The sequence below is a fragment of the Penicillium canescens genome (genome assembly GCF_028828765.1).
Source record: "Penicillium canescens strain IBT 15451 chromosome Unknown utg000003l_segment0_segment0, whole genome shotgun sequence".
Classification (NCBI taxonomy): Eukaryota; Fungi; Ascomycota; class Eurotiomycetes; order Eurotiales; family Aspergillaceae; genus Penicillium; species Penicillium canescens.
Window position 1 is genome coordinate 1036667 of NW_026703965.1, and position 18336 is coordinate 1055002.

General features: G+C 49.2%; 9 protein-coding genes across 9 annotated transcripts; 3 read left to right on the plus strand and 6 right to left on the minus strand.

Moving 5' to 3' along the window:
- Positions 1 to 394: 394 nt before the first annotated feature.
- Positions 395 to 1771, plus strand: gel1 (1,3-beta-glucanosyltransferase gel1; the record flags this gene model as incomplete). Its single annotated transcript, XM_058512620.1, has 1 exon — positions 395 to 1771. The coding sequence occupies one exon, from the start codon at positions 395 to 397 to the stop codon at positions 1769 to 1771; it is 1377 nt and encodes a 458-aa protein (XP_058373949.1).
- A 381-nt stretch (positions 1772 to 2152) lies between these two features.
- Positions 2153 to 3463, minus strand: N7446_003872 (uncharacterized protein; the record flags this gene model as incomplete). The annotated part of the gene is made up of 1 exon (XM_058512621.1): positions 2153 to 3463. One exon carries the CDS (start codon positions 3461 to 3463, stop codon positions 2153 to 2155), a length of 1311 nt encoding a protein of 436 aa, XP_058373950.1.
- A 1005-nt stretch (positions 3464 to 4468) lies between these two features.
- N7446_003873 (uncharacterized protein) lies at positions 4469 to 4828 on the minus strand (the record flags this gene model as incomplete). The annotated part of the gene is made up of 1 exon (XM_058512622.1): positions 4469 to 4828. One exon carries the CDS (start codon positions 4826 to 4828, stop codon positions 4469 to 4471), a length of 360 nt encoding a protein of 119 aa, XP_058373951.1.
- Positions 4829 to 5252: 424 nt separating this feature from the next.
- On the minus strand, positions 5253 to 6780 carry N7446_003874 (uncharacterized protein). The gene is made up of 2 exons (XM_058512623.1): positions 6078 to 6780; positions 5253 to 6016 (listed from the first exon to the last, which is right to left on the minus strand). The coding sequence occupies exons 1-2, from the start codon at positions 6737 to 6739 to the stop codon at positions 5389 to 5391; spliced, it is 1290 nt and encodes a 429-aa protein (XP_058373952.1). The 5' UTR covers positions 6740 to 6780; the 3' UTR covers positions 5253 to 5388.
- A 201-nt stretch (positions 6781 to 6981) lies between these two features.
- Positions 6982 to 8331, minus strand: N7446_003875 (LysM peptidoglycan-binding domain-containing protein; the record flags this gene model as incomplete). Its single annotated transcript, XM_058512624.1, has 3 exons — positions 6982 to 7662; positions 7714 to 8208; positions 8293 to 8331. 3 exons carry the CDS (start codon positions 8329 to 8331, stop codon positions 6982 to 6984), a joined length of 1215 nt encoding a protein of 404 aa, XP_058373953.1.
- Positions 8332 to 9478: 1147 nt separating this feature from the next.
- Positions 9479 to 11763, plus strand: N7446_003876 (Zn(II)2Cys6 transcription factor; the record flags this gene model as incomplete). The annotated part of the gene is made up of 3 exons (XM_058512625.1): positions 9479 to 10030; positions 10100 to 11187; positions 11250 to 11763. The coding sequence occupies 3 exons, from the start codon at positions 9479 to 9481 to the stop codon at positions 11761 to 11763; spliced, it is 2154 nt and encodes a 717-aa protein (XP_058373954.1).
- Positions 11764 to 11943: 180 nt separating this feature from the next.
- N7446_003877 (uncharacterized protein) lies at positions 11944 to 13000 on the minus strand (the record flags this gene model as incomplete). Its single annotated transcript, XM_058512626.1, has 2 exons — positions 11944 to 12055; positions 12120 to 13000. The coding sequence occupies 2 exons, from the start codon at positions 12998 to 13000 to the stop codon at positions 11944 to 11946; spliced, it is 993 nt and encodes a 330-aa protein (XP_058373955.1).
- A 509-nt stretch (positions 13001 to 13509) lies between these two features.
- N7446_003878 (zinc-binding alcohol dehydrogenase family protein) lies at positions 13510 to 14807 on the plus strand (the record flags this gene model as incomplete). Its single annotated transcript, XM_058512627.1, has 2 exons — positions 13510 to 13544; positions 13661 to 14807. The coding sequence occupies 2 exons, from the start codon at positions 13510 to 13512 to the stop codon at positions 14805 to 14807; spliced, it is 1182 nt and encodes a 393-aa protein (XP_058373956.1).
- Positions 14808 to 15195: 388 nt separating this feature from the next.
- Positions 15196 to 17205, minus strand: N7446_003879 (Zn(II)2Cys6 transcription factor; the record flags this gene model as incomplete). Its single annotated transcript, XM_058512628.1, is given in 6 exon segments — positions 15196 to 15492; positions 15505 to 16041; positions 16102 to 16618; positions 16668 to 16941; positions 16954 to 17110; positions 17173 to 17205. The coding sequence occupies 6 exon segments, from the start codon at positions 17203 to 17205 to the stop codon at positions 15196 to 15198; spliced, it is 1815 nt and encodes a 604-aa protein (XP_058373957.1).
- Positions 17206 to 18336: the final 1131 nt, after the last annotated feature.

The following is an 18336-nucleotide window of genomic DNA, read 5'->3' on the forward strand; positions in this document are numbered from 1 at the left end:
TTGTAGCATAAAGTACTGTAGTAACTTATAATAATGGTTAGGCTGCAAGTGGCCTAAACAACAGCCACAATAACCACAATGGAGCCCCTAAACAATTTCAGGGCCACACCCCACAAGAATACTCCACTGCACCCTTGCAGTCTGATCGTCGCGGGATGAAAAGGCGAGAGCCAATAACTTGGCGTAGCACAGCCCAGTGACCCTTGTCGTGCCAATCGGCCCAAGGCCCTTGGCCGTATAACCCCTTCATCCCTACGTTCCTGAAGCCTTTTCTTCTTCCACTCTCGTTTCCTTCACGTCTGTCATTCCTTACTCTCTTTAATCCAATCTTCCGACTCTCGTTAATACCAACTGTTATTCGACTTTCGTTTAATTTTTCCACTCCAACGACATCATGAAGGCATCCGTAGCCTCCGTGGCAACTGCCCTTACTATGGGCGCGTCCACCGTTCTCGGTGCCGCGACCAACATGAACATGAAGCGCGACAGCAACATCACCCCTATCACCGTCAAGGGTAACGCCTTCTTCAAGGGTGATGAGCGCTTCTACATGCGTGGTGTTGACTACCAGCCCGGTGGCTCCTCCGACCTCGCCGACCCCATTGCCGACGCCGAAGGCTGCAAGCGTGACATCAAGAACTTCAAGGACCTCGGTCTGAACACCATCCGTGTCTACTCCGTCGACAACTCCAAGGATCACGACGAGTGCATGAACGCCCTCGCCGAAGCCGGCATTTACCTGGTCCTGGATGTCAACACTCCCAAGTACTCCCTGAACCGTGCCGAGCCCAAGCAATCCTACAACGATGTCTACCTGCAGTACATCTTCGCTACTATTGATAAGTTCGCCAAGTACGACAACACCTTGGCCTTCTTCTCTGGTAACGAGGTCATCAACGACGGCCCCTCCTCCAAGGCCGCTCCCTACGTCAAGGCCGTTACCCGTGACATGCGTACCTACATTCGCTCTCGCAAGCTCCGTGAGGTCCCCGTCGGCTACTCCGCCGCCGATGTCGACACCAACCGTCTCGAGATGGCCGAGTACATGAACTGCGGTCCCGACGACGAGCGCTCCGACTTCTTCGCCTTCAACGACTACTCCTGGTGTGACCCCTCTTCCTTCTCCACCTCCGGCTGGGACCAGAAGGTCAAGAACTTCACCGGCTACGGTCTCCCCCTCTTCCTCTCCGAGTACGGCTGCAACACCAACACCCGCAAGTTCGAGGAGGTCGAGGCTCTCTACTCCACCAAGATGACCGGCGTCTACTCCGGTGGTCTCGTCTACGAGTACACCGAGGCCGGCAACAAGTACGGACTCGTCAAGATCAGCGGTGACGATGTCGAGACCCTCGACGACTACGACGCCCTCAAGAAGGCCTTCGACGGTACCAAGAACCCCTCCGGCGATGGAAACTACAACTCCACCGGCGGTGCCTCCGGCTGCCCCGTCAAGAACGCCCCCAACTGGGACGTCTCCAACGATGCCCTCCCCGCCATGCCCGCCCCCGCTAAGAAGTACCTGACCGAGGGTGCCGGCAAGGGTGAAGGCTTCAGCGGCAAGGGCTCCCAGAACGCTGGCACTCCCTCCTCCGGCACTGCCACCCCCGGCTCTGGCTCCGTCGCCTCTGCCACCGCCGGTGGTGCTACCTCCACCAGCTCCGAGGGTGCCGCCGCCAACCTGAAGCCCATGCAGATCACCTTCGCCCCTGTCGCTGTTGGCATGGTGACTGTCCTGTCGACTCTGTTCGGTGCTGGCTTCCTTTTCCTGTAATGCTTCTTTGCCCTGTGAATTTGAGTTTCTTCACCTTGGTATCTTTCTTGGTTGACATGTATCTTTATTTTGGTTATTTCTTTTGCCCGTGAGGTGAACCCTCGCGTGTGCCTGGCAAATTTTGGGACGGCGGGATGCTTTATTTGGTGTATAGCAGGCCTTCGTATCTACGCCTAGTGTTCAATGGGACATAAACTGCTCTTAGCTTGGATTTGCGTTGCTGTAAACGATTGCATATGTGGATGATGGTCTGATCAAAATATACTCGTCTATCAAAGTATTGCTTACCGTTTGATTTATGCACATAACTTTCAGGATCAATAGAAGCTGGCGAATACCTAGGTATCTAAGATATGAACAAATCGCATCAAACAATTCACTTCACGGCTTGCTGGGAAGGGAACGAAGATCATACCTAGGGCTATTCCGAAGTACCTCAATATCAAACCTCATGTGCCAATTCCCCCTAGACTGCCAAGTAAGAATCCTCGCAATACGATGTGTCCCTCTGTCCCAAGCCCCAAGTACAAGCGCACCAACGCCTTTCCCCCAAACAACACCCATAATCTCCTTATAACCCTCAGTATTATACTCCCAAGTCAGAACCTCCTGACTATCCTTCGAATAACCGAGTCTAGGAAAAAGCACGTCCCGCATATGTCCCAACGTCTCCGTATTCTCGCAGTCCACAACATAAACATACCTCAGAGTATCAATATCATAGTCACGCTGGTACTGAGCCAGGGCAATCTCAGACCAATGAGGATTAACACTACCTACCGGCCTCTGACAAAACTCCGCGAAAATGACGCCGCGACCCATCCGGTGCGTATGCATGTTATACCCTGCATTCTCCAAACGGGAAATCTGGGTTTTGCGATAGTCATTCTCTCCGGATGTTAGAGCCGGTGGTCGGACTTGGTCCTTCATCGCCACCTGGTTGGGGCCTACCTTTTTATCCTTCCCTATATCCCATCGCCGAGCCTCATCAGGGTTTCTCGCAATATCATTCCATGTAAGTGTTGACCGCTGGATGGGACATGGGATTTGGCAGTCGGCATCATTTGCTCGGTCTATCCAGTTCTGGTAGTTAGTTCCTTTCCGGCGTAATTTGGCAGTACGCGTGGCTTCATCCTCTTCAGGGCTTTCTTCGCCTGGCCTTTTTGTCCGGGATTCTGGTCCTGGTGCTGGTGATATGGTGCGGCGTCCACGCTGTTTGCGAATAGGGGACCTAGATGCCGCATCTCCGCTAGGTGTCTTTGATCGACTTCTAGTAATGCGTTGAGTCGAGGGTCTAGGTTGTGGATCTGCTGCGGCTTCAGGAGTTTCAGTAAGGACAAAATGCCCTAGACGACGTCTAGCGCTAGAAATGAATGAAACTTCGGATTGACCGTCTGAGGAGCCTTCAGGAGATTGCTTTGGGTGGGTAGCAGCCGGGGCTTCTGGCAAAATCTCTAGGTCAGCAGAAGGGTTATTCTCATTTTGAACGGGCTGTGGGGTATCTGTGTTGGATTCGTCAGTAGCGGGTCCAGAAGGAGGCAATGGCTGTTGAGGAAGTTCAATATTTTGCTCTCTGGTACCACTTTGATTCTCATTGCTGTTGCGACGTTGTTGTCTGGATTGTCCACAGCGAGGGCGACGGTCAAGACAAGGAAGCAGCTGCAGACTCTTTCGTCGGATATATTGGCGCATGCCTGCGATTGTGCTAATAAATGCTGGGATTCGGTGTATATATGGAAGTGGTTCGGTGCTTGAAATTGAAATAACCAACGGAACCCCGAACGGCTTTATACCTTGTAAAGAAGGCCCTAGTATATCGTCGAGGGAGCGCTATGCGGGTATACAAAGGGAAAACTAGGTGTTGAAACCACGGTTGGACTATAGCAAACAATGGGACAAAAAAACCAGAGATGACTTGAAGTGTAAGAGAGAATAAAGAGAGCAGATGCAAAAAGAAAGCCTGGATAGGTTTGGATAGGTTTGGATAGGTTTGGATATCAATGACATTTGTAGTAGACAAAGGAACGAACATGGGAATAGAGCTTCGAATGACTTGCGGAGAACCAAAGCAAGGATGCGTAGCAATGCAATTGTGTAAACAAAGCAAAATTGAAGCAAAAGAGAGGGATGTTCAAAGTCCAACAAAGCACTATATATACCAGCCCCAAAATGCTGTCGAAGCAAAAGGCAGACAAAAAGCGATAAAATTAGATTTACCCGACACTGGCCTCGAACCATCAGGATCTAAACGCAGTGATAGACAGGATTAGAGAAAGCCCTTCTCTCCTCTATGTTGGACCCTATACTCTTTCCCTCTCGTGGAATACAGCACCCGCATTCACTAGTACAATGCGACAATGACCAACCAATGAACGAGACACCCCGTACTCTATGAGAACTAACACAGTCAAAAGCACAACAACCACCCAGTCTCTTGCATCGACCAGCTGTTCGTAGAATAGGGCTACTGGTTTGCCTATTAGCACGTATCCACGCCCCATCGCGACAATGAATTTCCAGCTGTTGGAACTTATGAGTTGTATCAGCTGCCACGTAGGGAAGCAGAGACAGCTCGAAGTCTAGATCGCATGTGGTTTGAATCTGCTCTGCTGTGAGGGTTTGATTTTCTGCTTGCTTTTCCAGGAAGCCGAGTGTTTCAATCAAATAGTCGTATCGCTGTTGATGTGATTCATTCTCTTACATCACTATCTCCTTTTCCTTGATCAACTGTTTTTGTTGCCGTCTGTCTTCTTCGGTTGTAGAGATCTTAGCCACGATGTTGAGAAGCCAGGCTAGCCATTTCCAGTTCAGATAATCGCAGTATGTCTCTACTTTTCCGAAGACATGGACAACCAGATTCAAGAACCTTGGGGTGACTAGCTGGATGGTTTTGTCTATGAGGATAACCGCAACGTGTAGAACGGCAATTTGGACCGTGAATAATAGTAACATGGACCAGATGATACACCTGGTACTCTGAATAAATTCGTTGTCCACAAAGCACACTGTGGGCGACATGGTGAGACCGTAGGAGGTAAGATCATAGGATGTAGACATGTTGGGCTGTAAAGTAACTGATCACTTAAGAAAGATAGGAAGGAACACGAGATGTACAATGTGCTGTGGTGAGTGAAGTTCCAATATCAAAATCGGAAAACAAACCCTAAATTGACACCAAGGGAGCTTAGTAGTTACACTTAACTTATGGCATGGCGACATGCTCATCAACTGGAACTATAGATTCCTCAGTCTGTACAGCGTGTACCGAATACTGCCAGTTAAGGCACGGAAAACAGGCATAAAAGAGGAAAGGACAAGCAAAGAATCATATACAGGATTCACTTCGAGACACGTGGATTTCGCATGGAGACTGCCCAAATACTTATTCACAGCAGTGCTGCCCTACATGAGAAGACGTTACTTTAGAAAGACATAGAAAGTGCAATATATATATTAATATAGGAAAATTATAAAAGAATGAACCAGCAAGTCTTATCCAGGACTATAGAGAATCAGTCTGCAGTCCCGCTGCAGTCGAATGCCTCTATTATTTCAAAAAGGTCCACTGTTGACCAGAACACGTAGACCATAGAGTAAGCTCCAACCAGACAGCAAATCTAACAGTTAGCACCCCATCCCATTGACATCCTCCAATCCTGCCCAACCTCACTGACGCCGCGGACCAACCCAACAACATTATCAACGAAGCCACCAGCACCATTATTAACACGCTCCCTACGCTCCCGCTCAGAATCAGAAGCAGTAGCATGCATACCAAGCAACTGCTGCATAGAATATCCCTGCACACGCTCGACATCCATTCTCGTGAGAACATCACCCTCACCACGCCGGCGAGTCCAAGCAGCCTGCTTAACAGCCGGAGCCCAGTATTCAGCCAGAGCAGACTCGTTGCGACCCTGAGCGTAGCACTTGACCAAAGCAGAATCGGTCTCGGGCATGAGCGAAGCGTTCCACTTTATATGAGCGATCTCGTACCGCTTCTCCATGAAGAAGATGATTGGCCATGTGATTATCCAGAGCTGGAGGATGACTACGATCCACCAGACATAGCGGTTCGCGCGCAGTCGGTTGATCCAGTGTGGGGAGTAGATTGTTACGGAGCGGTGGGCGGTTGAGAAGGAGAAGCTGAGGGAGCCGCGGTAGTTTAGTTCGCGGATGTGCGAAGAGAGGACGTTGCGCATTGCGTTCGAGTCGAAGCCTCCGAGTTGGCGGTGCAGTGTGAATCTGAAGTCAACCAGTCTGATTAGCTAGACAGTCTTTGTGAAGGAATGGGAGGGAACAGTACGATTTCACGGGCGCCGGGTCCTGGCAGAACCGCTCGCACCATAGTTTTAGGGCGCTTTGAACGTCGTTGGTGTCGGCGTCTTGGCCGAGGAGGGCATCGCTGGCATCAGTAAGGGCGATTGCCTGGCGCGACTTGGGGGGCTTGTATGTGCGCGAACGCAGGATTCCACCACGGTAGGCGGGCTTCGGATCTTCATCTGTGAGGATGTCGACCTCCATCCAGTTTACCTCCATAGGCCCGCCCTCCCAGCCGGTCAGCATGGTCTCGGCGAGATCCAGCTTGAACTCGAAGTCGGTCACAGTGCTGCTGTTCTTGTCTTTTTTCCCATTGTTGCTTGATTCGGTGTGATAACCTTTCACGTAGAGGAGAGGGCGTAGTGGCAGCATGATCTGCTTACGGATGGCATTGTAGAGCTCATCGCTGTTGGTCGAGAGATTCGGCGCGAGGGTGAGAGCGACGGTGTCGTATGGCCTGATGTCTGTTCCACCGGGAAGAACGTAGGCAGAGTCGATCAGACGGAGGGGTTTAATGCGAGACTGGACAGGCGGATCGGGCGGAATGGGGAGGGACTCGAGATCATCGGTGTAGGGTGGTGGCGCGTCATCCAAGGAATGGAGTGAGTGCGACGAGGACGCGGGAACTTCCTGGTTGAGGCGACCCATTATGTTTAAAAGAGGAAAAAGTAAACAAAACGAAGGAATCAGGGGAAACTTGGATTTTATGTCAAGGTCGCACTTCGACGGTAGACCCTTTGGGGGCTGAAATGAGGCTCAAGCGGAAAATTTCGTATCGCCACTCTGCTGCCTATTTCTTTGGCTTTTATGAGACAAAATTGATCTGATTTGAATGATATATTTGGCAATCTGATATTATATGAAATGTACGCCTTTCCACATATACTTTCCTACCCGACATAACACTGCATTGAGTTGAACGTCCTAGGATCGCCTCGTCTACCACCATTCTGACAAGGTCCTCCCTTCCCCCGCCAGCCATATGTCTGGCCGATGGAATTGTAGTTGTCACATTTATCATTATCGACTACCGTGCAGAGACCATTGATCATCTTCCATGATGCAGGCCGTGTTTTCGGACTATCGTCGCAGCTTTTCCAGTTCAGACCACCGTCGACCCAGTATCGACATGAAACATCTTCGTCTGTGATATTGGTACTGAGACCGCCATGGAGCACAAGACACTTAGAATTGCGTAGTTCTTTATTGTGGCCTTGGAGGGCCACATAATCTCCTTCGCAACCCTTCTCCATATACATCAGCAGCAGCCACCCTGATGGTACTGTTTCGATGCCGGTTGAGGTCGTGCCTGCACGGGTAGTCAGGGTGGTGCTTGGTTTTATTGAACTGGAACTGGTCGTTATGGTAGTACTCGCAGACTGGGCTGGATTAGCGCTGGTCGCGGAGTTTAAACTTATCGCAGCGGTGTATCTCACAGTTGTATATGAGATTGTCGTCTTGCCCGCAGGCTCAACATCAGCCTGCTTTTTGATAACGGTGGTCGCACTAGCTTTAAATGTAGTCGAGCCACAAAAGTCCGCGCCGGTGCCACATTGGCCTTTTCTATTACACTATCATCACTGTCAGTTTGAGTCGCACGAGCAAGAGTTAATAAGACTCACACATTGACTAGAGGGACAGGGATTCAACGAGGGGAATTTCTTCCACTCGGTAGGACGCGCAGTCCCAGGTACTTGAGGACCACAAACAGCACCAGGAATGGATATCGGCATAGGACAGACACCTTTCTCAGTGAGACAGATATTGCCCCCAATCTGAAGATCACCACACCCATACCAGGCCCATGTCTCCCTATTCCAGGCCTCAATATTGGCAATCGTGATGCCATATGCCTTTGCAATTCGCTCGCAAGTATCTTCACCCCGAATGGTATACTTGTAGCAGACACCTCCAACATCTCTCGGTGGAACTGGAGTTCCTCCTGTAGAACAGCACATCGGCTTTCCGACGTTTTTAGCGCAGTCCACACCCTTATTATAGGTAGTGAGCAGGTGAGTAGTGATATCGCATTTTGCGGCAATGCTGGTACACGTATCCCCTTTGCTAACGATGTACGAGGAGCAGATAGGGTTGAAATCACGGCGGTAAAATGAGTTCTGGGCGTCGTTAGCATATTGGAGTAGATGCCTTTGAGTAAGGATACTACTGACCTGGGGCTGTTCTACGGACAATGCGCTTACCGCATGTACCAGAAGCAGGCTGCACAGAGCGAGAATCATGACACTCCGGGAAGAATTCGTCTGCGTACACTACTCGGAAACACGAAAAGGCCACTGACGCTTCCTAGGTTTTTAAATAATTTCATAGAGAGCTACAAGATATGTGCCTCTATCATGAGGGGCACCGGGGGTCGAACATTCATTGATGCAGGACATGGGTGAGGATACATGAAACGCAGGAAGACTGTATAAAGCATCGCCCCGAGTCTGAGGGTTTAAGAAACCCCATGAAGGTGCCCATTCTTTATTATTGCATGCTAATAAATTGGGTAGAGGAAATAGATGTGGAATCTGCGTCACCGCTAACAAAGGAATGTTGTTGCATTTGAACATCGACGTGGGGTTATATTTAAATAGTCTTTGTTTAACCTGTCTCTCTCTCCCCGTTGGACTCGAATGCTAGCTGCTCTTTCAATAGCAACTATGAGCCAATCTGCTACTAAGAAGCTTGGCAACTGGGATCTAAGCTTGCATGTAAAAAACTCACCTGTTTGACGAGTTTCAAGATCGACTGGGACCTCACCTAACAGCAAGACAAAGGAAACACATAGAAGAAATGTTACCTTCGAAGCTGCATGAACAATATGGAGACTTCGTGCGTACCGGTACGCAAAACTTCCAGTCTTATATTATCACGCCTTTTATTGGCGAACCCAGTGCCTCGTGAGCTGTTTCAGGTATACGCCCATCAGCGACGCGTGGTATTCATAGGCCGCAATCCAGCTGCGTGAAATCACTCACCATTCTACAGTCAGCTCTCTCTGACAATATAAACAAAATAATTTTCTCTCTGTACGCAGCCCTGGGATTGTGCGAAATTGACCTGGGCCATCGAGAACACCAGAAGACTTGCTGGATGAGATCGCATGCCAAGGATCGTCCACCAACCAAGATTGGAATATGGAGCTCTGGACAACTCTAAGGTACGAGGAGGACTTGTACATAATAGCTTCAAACTTTATATAGGGTTTCCTAATCTTTCATGCAAATGCAGCGGCATCTTATATAGAAGACTAGACAAGTGCAGTGGGAGGTGGTGGCATGTAGTGGGAAGCCAAGATTAGCTTCCTAGTTCGGCTTAGCTCCTCCACCCTCTCTTTGTGCCTTCGTTCCATTGTACAAACTCACCAAGTTTGAATATCTCCCGATGATTCAGCAACCTATCAAAAGACCTAGATTGGCCCTGAGCTGTGTTGTCTGTCGTCGTCGCAAGGTTCGCTGCGGTCGTGAACATCCACAATGTGTCAACTGCACGCGAATGAACGAGACCTGTGTGTACAACACAGGAGTTCGCGACGAGCTTACTGGCCGGGTGCGACATGTATTCTTGAATAATGAAAGCAACCATTCTGAGAGCCGACCGTCCAATCATGCTGCTGTGCCGGACACGGGAGCATGGCCTGGCACTCAAGCTCCAGGGATAGTGGGTACACCAGGCTCTGAAGCGAATTACCCAACTGCTTCACTGCTTGATCCCCCGCTAGCCTGTTCCACAAATCGAGTCGCAGATCTAGTCCATAATGATAAGCCTTCTACAGGCACAAGCAATGTGCCGGATGCTAACTTGAACCCCTCTTCTACATCCGAGTCGTCCTCTGCGCATAGGCCAGTTCCAATCTGCAATGACTACCTGAATTTGCAGCGAAACGGTCATACAAGGTTCATTGGTCGAGCCTTTTGGGGTTCCATTGCTGGAAAGGTAAAGGCTCCAAAGCTCGTCCGGCACCTGATCTGTAAGAGTAGCTGACCGCGATTGCGCCTGTTATAGGAAACCCAAAGCGATGACTTTTTCAAGTGCCGTCATGTTCCCCACGATATGGCCTCATATGCTTCTGCTGCAAAGATGTTTAGCCTCCTGAAGTCTCTGCCCACAAAACCCGTTAGCAACGCCCTGCTTGAGGTATTCTTCATCGCAGTGTGGCCCATTTGCCCTCTCGTGGACCGGTCCTCACTGCAGACAGATTACGATGACTTCTGGGCCTGGTGTGGAAATAATGACGAGTCATTGCCATCGCAAAAGTTCATTGACGACCCAACGTTTTTCTGTTTACTATTTGCAATATTGTACTGCGGTGCATCAGCTGCGCCGGAAGCTCACTGGGCAAGCGATCTGCTTCAGGACGAGTGTAAAGATACGACCTTGAAGCAGCTTAAAACCGCCTATACAGCCAGTCTTTTCCAGTCTTGTCATCTGCAGTATCCGACAATAAACACCCTCGTCTCGACGTTGTTAACAGGTCCATTCATTGACCCACCCCATGAGTGGATGCAAAGTTTAGTCTCCATCAGCACTACGGTGCGAATAGCCCAGAGTATGGGACTTCACCGTGAAGCAACATGGTCGGCTCTCAATCATAAAGATCAAGAAACCAGGCGTCGGATTTGGTGGCATATAGTCTGGCTCGATCTGCAGTCGAGCGTATCTACCGGCCTTCCGCCCTGCTGTGGAGACGATGTACTAGACGGAGTAAGCGTGGTTGCTTATGGTGACAATGGCGGAGCTGTCATCGATTCCGAAGTCTTGGACCTAACACTATTGTTCGCCATCGGGCGATCCGAAAGCACTCGCCTGCAATGGAATATCGTTTCTCACCTGCAGAGCTCACGAAAAATGACTACGGAGAAGCTTTCAGAGCTCGCTACGGACGCGAAACGGGTTGAGCAGACAATTGACACGCTCATCGGTCATATATCCACACATACAGTAGCGGAGGGAACCAGCCAGTCCACCGATTTTACAAGGTGGACGCGTGCCATGCTGACATTAATGCAGCTCGAAACAGCTATCACGCTACACAGGCCGGTATTGGTCTCCCCAGTAGACAAAGACTCAAACTCCAAAAAGCTATGGACCAGGTATGGATTGTTTATCAACCTCGTTGTCCTTTACATCACAAGATCACTTATCAACCTTTCAGAGTTGTGCACCTCTGCGTGGCTTATTTGCGTCTTTTTATATGGCTCCACGATACCCCTGCGCTTTCGCCCTACACATGGTACTGGCATAGCCAGTACGGGCCCCTCCAATGCGCACTTCTTACATTGACATATATCCAACAATCTCACACATTAAGCGAAGTACCGAACGCCCGATCATGCCTTGATGATTATATCTGTCTCATTCTCTCACAATACCAAGCCCCGGGTTCTTCGCCTGAAAACCAGACGGCCGATGATGATAGCGCTGGCCAAGGCCAATTGAAAGACAGGATGCCACTCGCTATGCAAGCTCTCATCGACCTTCATATTGGCCTGGATTTCTCCCTGGAATCTACCCCACGGCCCCAAACTGCCCTTGGTAGTACCACTTCTGCATCGGCATATACCACCTTAACGGGTAATGACGGTGGATTGGACTTAGAGTCTATTTCCAACATGGCACAGTCTGACTTTGAGTCATGGGCGGCATTTTCGCTATCCCAGATATTCTAAAGATTGGGGGCGTGGAATCTCCACACTGCACTATGCTCAGTGACTCGTGGCCTGGTATCGCAAGCGAAACGTGACTGATTACGGAATTGCCCGGAGAGCAGATTCACCATGTGATTTTGCATTTCTGGGGGAATGAATTACATGTAAATGGTCGGACCGAGCCATCAAGCTTATTCAAGCTTATTCATACTCCACAGGGAGATCTACAAGCGTTTTCATCTCTGCAATCGTCTCTGCCCAAAGTTTGCTCTGTATCTCCTGACCCGCCGGCGACTCGATAAATGCGGCTTTTCTAATGAAAGGGGAAAGCATATTAGCCTTTGCATTCAGAAACGTAGCAAATGGGGTAGACTTACTCCATGATGATCTTATCGCCCAAAAACCTGCCATGAGATTCCGGGCCCTCAACCAACAGCGCATTCAATATCAACCAGGCACCCACATCCACAGCACGGGCCCGAATCGCCTTAATAGCATTCGCCACTAAGCGGATATGCAGCGGGAGCCCATCACTCAGAGCTGTATCCACCATACCAGGACACACCATATTGATGACAACCTTCTTCGGATCCAGAAGCGGTGTCAGGCTATACATAAACAGCGCACATAACAGCTTCGAATCCCCATAATGCTGAAACGGAACAAAAGTCTCCTCCTTATCCAAGTGTTCCAACACCCCCTCATCAGCCTTTATAGGCATCTTCTTCTCGAGACTCGGACTCTCGTGCATCCGACTTCCAACCCAACTGATTCGCGCGGGCGAGCCGGTCTTTTCAGCACCCGCTTGGAGATGTGGCAACAGCTCTGCTATCAACAGTACGTTGGAAAGATAGTTAACCTGCACTGCTCGAGAATGGCCGTTAGGGCTCCGCTCAAGTGTTACAGGACTGATTCCGGCGTTTAGGATGAGCAGTTCGACCACCGGGATTTCATCGCGGAGTTGTTTGGCGAACTGCTGCACGCTGTCATACCGGTCCATGTCTAGCTCCATCACTTTGATGCTAGGCTTGGGGTTAAGCTTCTGGACTTCATGGTCCTGAAGGAGATCCTTGGCGCATGCTTCACCCTTGGCGACGTTGCGGACGGCCAGAACGACGGTCGACGCTCGCATTTGCAGTAACTGTCGGGCTAATTCGAGACCCAGTCCCGAGCTGGCTCCCGTGACAACGGCTGTCTTGCCTGTTAGGTCAATGCCCGTTGGCAGTGGTGTGACCCTTGGCTGGAGGAGTTTGACCATGTTGAAAATAGTCGGGCGTTATAGATCGGAGATGTCGGTGATACAAAGAGGATCAGAAAGGAAAGAGGATGAAGATACTAAGAGTGACAATACTCGGGACAAAAGGTCAAACTATAAATACTGGTCCTTCCCATCTTCAATACCTAGTCGTATGCATTAGATTGTTAAGCTGTCTACCTTTTCGGGAATGTCTTGGCAGATAGATGATAAATTGCCCGCGAGTAAATGCAATGACTCAGCATTCGGCCGACGGTCCGAAAAGGGAAGACAAGGTATGAGCTGCAACTATACACCTTCACTTGGCTTCTTATAATTGACAAAGACCTATTAATCCTGTATTCGAAGGCAAAAGCCCAACAAGTAGTACCTAACCTTGTCATTTATCGTATGCTACCGAATATACCTTTTGACCAGCCCGTTGATGTAACCAGCCCTGTTTCAAGAAGATTTTGGACTAATGGGTGGCAGACACTTACAAGTTGAGCTCATCAGACTATCCTATAATCAAGATGTGGCGAACGCCACGAGATGGACATACTAGCACGTATGATGTAGTTATCGCATCGGATTGCCGTGTTGTGGTGAGAGCTCCTGGTTTCACCGTTCCAACTTCTGCCTTCTCCCATCTTCCCAACCAGGCTTGCCTCTACAAATCAGCAGGTCCCTTATCTGTGAATATTATCATGGAAAAGCCCCCAACCAAGCCGCATGGCTGTCTGCCAGGTCGAAGCGACCTCTCGAAGTCCAGTCTGCGCCATACACCTCTCCCGCAGCCAACCAGCTCGTCGTGAAGAACGCCGCCATTGCCGTGAACCCCATGGAGTGGTCCAAGCAGGTCATGGGAAATTACATTTTTGAGTGGATCAGATCCCCCTTTGTGATGGGAAATGACCTCGCTGGTCAAGTGGTTGAGGTTGGCGAAGAGGTCACCGGCTTCAAGCTTGGAGATCGCGTCCTTGCCCACGCGATATCCATGGACCCCACCATCAACAAGTCATCCGAAGGTGCCTTCCAAGAGTACACTGTCGTGCACTCTAACCTGACCTCGCCAATTCCTGACTCTCTTTCCTACGAAGAGGCTTGCGTCCTCCCCCTCGGCCTGTCAACCGCTGCAACTGCACTCTTCCAAACTGACTTCCTGGCTCTTGACTATCCTACCGCCATAAGCAAAGCCGCAAAATCAACTGTCAAGACTGTTATTATCTGGGGTGGATCGACCAGTGTCGGAAGCAATGCCATCCAGCTGGCCACTGCTGCAGGATACGATGTGATCACCACATCCTCTCCCAAGAACTTTGAGTATGTGAAGGGACTCGGTGCTACCAATGTGTTTGACTATAACAGTAAGTCGGCTGTCGAAGACATCATCCATGTTCTCCGCACCAAGAAGCCCGTCGGCGCAATCGCAATCGGTAACAACTCCACTGAGGCCTGCATGGACATCCTCGCAAAGACAGATGGTTCCAAGTTCGTCGCCCAAATCAGCTTCCCGTTTCCCGAGAAGGCTCCCACGACTGCCTGGCAACTTTTCGTTTTCATGATGGGTTTGATGTGGTGGAATATTACCGTTTATTTCAAGTCCGTGCGACGAGGTGTTGTGACGAAGTTCGTTTTCGGTAGCTCCCTGGTCCACAACGAAGTGGGTGCTATGATTTATAACAGGTTCCTACCCAACGCTCTGGAAAATGGGGAGTATCGCGTCGTCCCTAAGCCTGTTATTATCGGAAAGGGACTTGAGCAGATTCAGGCTGCCCTTGACGTTCACATGAAGGGCGTGTCGGCGCAGAAGGTGGTTGTTTCGCTTTGAGCAGTGACGTATTCGCACACAACGGGCTATTAGAGCCAAGGAGGATGTGAAGGGCAAGATTCATGACTAACTGGAATTATTCGGTGATCGGGATATCTGGGAGATGGAGAAATCGGCTTCCCATTACGAACCTGTATCGTCTTTTCACTGACCAAGGACTCAGTAATACAATTATTCTAATCCCTTTTTACAATCCATTTGACGTAAGAAGGATGAAGTCTTCAACGGGCCGCTGAGTCCATGGCGAATATATTGGATAATGGCTCTTAGTCGCTTCTTGGAGAAAAAGAAATGGGTATTTCCGTATTCAAGTGAGTACCTGGGTAAATACATGACGGGACAAACTAAAAACACCCAACGTTAACATTTCAACTACACTCGAAGTGCCTCAAAAAGGATTCATTATATCCAAGACGCATGGTGTCTCTTGCTGCTCTGTGCCACCTGAGAGAATACCCTGCACAGAAGGAAAATCACTCCACTCATCGAACCAATCCAACTCAAGGAGATCCAAATAATTCATTGCTAAATTATTCCCATTTTGTAAGACCAGCAAAGCCCTTTTGAGCTCGCCCAGCCTACCATATTTATCCTCCGACACCGTGCCACTTGTACGCAGTTGATCTCCATGTGTACGGAGAAACTTCGCGGAGAGAAAGAGTAACATAGGGGAGAATGTATGTGCCTAGATGCGCACGTGAGATGTGAGACAAGCTACCAAAGCCCCGGAAGCAAGAATAAAAAGGAATAGGTTACTCACTGTGAAGAAACTAGATCGAATAAGTGGTTTTGCAAGGCTTGCTATTTCGTACGCCGAGTAAAGAGGGACGAGGATGGCTTGATCATTCGATGTTCCTCTTAGGATTTCCATCATGCCATAGAACCAGATGATAGCTGAATTTGCTAGCATGTTTGTGAATAGGCGCATGGGATCTAAAAGTTCTGGCGAGCATGGTGGTAGGGACAGCAGCATCAGCCGCTGCTGAGCTATATGGTAGAGTCGTCTGTGGTGCTCCCAGAAGTCAATACCAGTATCAAGTCCGGGTACTTTGCTGACAAGTGGGGTTTGCTTTAGGCTAATACTGTGCCAGCATAGTGTTGTCAAGACAATTGCCTCAGCGAAAGGTGGCAGCGTCTTCTGTCCCGATGTCTCAATGGCATCTGACATGGATACCATGAGGACAGGTCTACTATGTTGGAAATCGGATTCTGGGGCTGGAAGAAATATCCAAAGCTAGTATCGGGACGAAATCAGCAGTGCTTGAGGGATCTGGAATGAGTGAGGCTTTCTTACAGGCTCTTCATGTAGAGTCAAAGGCCATTGGTCTGAGATATTAAGAAATCGATCTAGACAATATGCCAGCCAGAAAGTCCGTCTTTTCTCCTCTATCTCGGCCCAAGGCTCAGTAAATGCTAGATCAAGTGCCGTTGTGTGGAAGCGGTCAATCTCATGCAACTTCATCAGTTGGATGATACGAAAGGCTCTTCCGGCAGTGATCCACGCTCGACTGTAGTTCATGTACCGGAACTCATAGTGGGACAGTAGAAGCCAGCCTTGTGCAGACTGCAAATAAGCAGAGCTTGCACAGTCGATTTGATTATCCAACGCTTCGAGCTTGGAGCGTGCACAGAGGTAGAGTGGCTCCCGCATATGCTGCAGATGTGCAGATGCGGCTGCGGCTAGTACCCACATCGCAGCCTGCAAGCCGGAATAGGGTTCTGCTTTGTAGCATTGTTGAGACCAAGTCAGATAGCGACCTTGATGTAGCATGGGGGCGACAGGATGCACTCTATCAAAGTAGAGCTGGTCTCTGTATAATTCGTTAGTAATAAACCATCGTGTACAGAGACTATGCGCACAAATCTGCCTCGATTATATCAGATATCTCAATTTCTGGGGCTGTAGTGGGCGCGAAGGACATGTTTGGAGGTGATTCATCCACAGAACGGGAAACACTACGGCACTCTCTCTTCGTGCTATCGACAGAGCTCTCTGGCGGAGTAGGAAACTGACCCACTTCACTCTTGGATGTGTGTTGTGCATTGATGTCAAGGCTGACCTGGTCGCGGTTGACAAGGCTTTCAAGTGTGGCTGGAACAGCTATTAGGTACTTGGGTGTATAGAAGGTGAATTCTGGTTACAAACCAATACGACTCCGTAAAGCTTTCAAATGTCCTCTTTTAGGACCTCTTGGAGACCGATCCTGATTCACGTAACAAATAGCTCCAGAGTCTTCGCATTGATCGCATCGAGGCTGCTGTCTATCACATCGTAGCTTCCTCTTGCGGCATTCCTCACACGCCTATCAAGTCAGATCAGAAGGCCACAGAGTGTAAGCAGCCTGTAAGGTATGTATAAACTTACGAGGCCCGGTTGTTGTCGTGACGCGGATGCCATGATAAGCTGAAAAATGTACGATATAGGGTTGATCCTCAGGGTCTATCGTGCCCTGAGAAAGCAAAACTCTTGAACAAGCCAATGAGACAGGTATTCAGTGTGGGTATATATAAATTCAAGTGGTGTGAAGCCAATCTAACGTTGATATCGGCAGATAAACCTCATATTTGGCTTCCAAGCTTCTCAGAGACATTTTTCGACAAGTTTTAACACTGTAGCTCTTAGCGTTTGGCACAAGCTCTATTACGTCTGTTTTTCCTACCACTTATATCGGCGTCACATGCAATAAGTTCTCATTGCGCCAATCCATAAAGCTTGGTAGGTGATTCTATATGGAGCCACTGCTATCTCCGTTCGTGCGTGTGAAGAAACAAGAACTCTATTTGCCTCGATTGTGTACCGGGAGAGACCCAGAATCCTGGTGATAGGTGTCTCTGTGGAAGGCTTGTGTTCCAATCACACCGTGCGCACCGGGAGGAAAAATCGGCAGTTAGTAATATATGGGGTTTAGCTTCTATTTGTCAGTTATTGCTTTCAATAGATGTCACAAGTCACCACGTGCGGCATTGAAATGAGCAAATTGGTAATTGCTGACCGGCAATAAGGTTTTTTGCTCCCCGGTGAGACTTGCTGTGCAGAGAGAGCATGCCGACTGGTTGTTGCCAAAAGACTGACATTGACAGAATATGCTTTTCATCATATGATTTTATATAGGAAACCCCCTAATGATAGAGGAGATCGACGTTTGACCAGCTAGACCAGCGCGGTTATTTTACAGAGTTCAGTCTTATCAATTTGCTCAGCACGTACGTTAATATACCGAGGCTGACAGAGGCATTGGTTTGCTTCGAAACCTTTCTCAAGTGTTCAAATACTTCCATAATCTACCCGGGACTTTTTTATCAGATATTGGACAGGGCTTGTAGTCCAGACTCACTGATTGCAGGCTTCAAGATTGAGGCATGCATTCTCTCGATCATTTTGATCATAAGCAAGAGCAAATAATGGGCCTGCATTCGCAGGACTATATTTGGATGGAGGGACGGAATAATGTGGTACTGCATAATATGCCAGGTACGATGGATCACCTGAGCGCCAGACATTTAGCTGTGAGTCAATTTAAAGAACGAG

What these genes read in the sequence shown, in the direction of transcription:
- N7446_003874 (XM_058512623.1), bottom strand. Translation starts at nt 6,739, where the DNA reads ATGGGTCGCCTCAACCAGGAAGTTCCCGCGTCCTCGTCGCACTCACTC. An exon ending in GACCCGGCGCCCGTGAAATC is followed by an intron (nt 6,017 to 6,077) that starts GTACTGTTCCCT and finishes GGTTGACTTCAG; the next exon opens with ATTCACACTGCACCGCCAAC.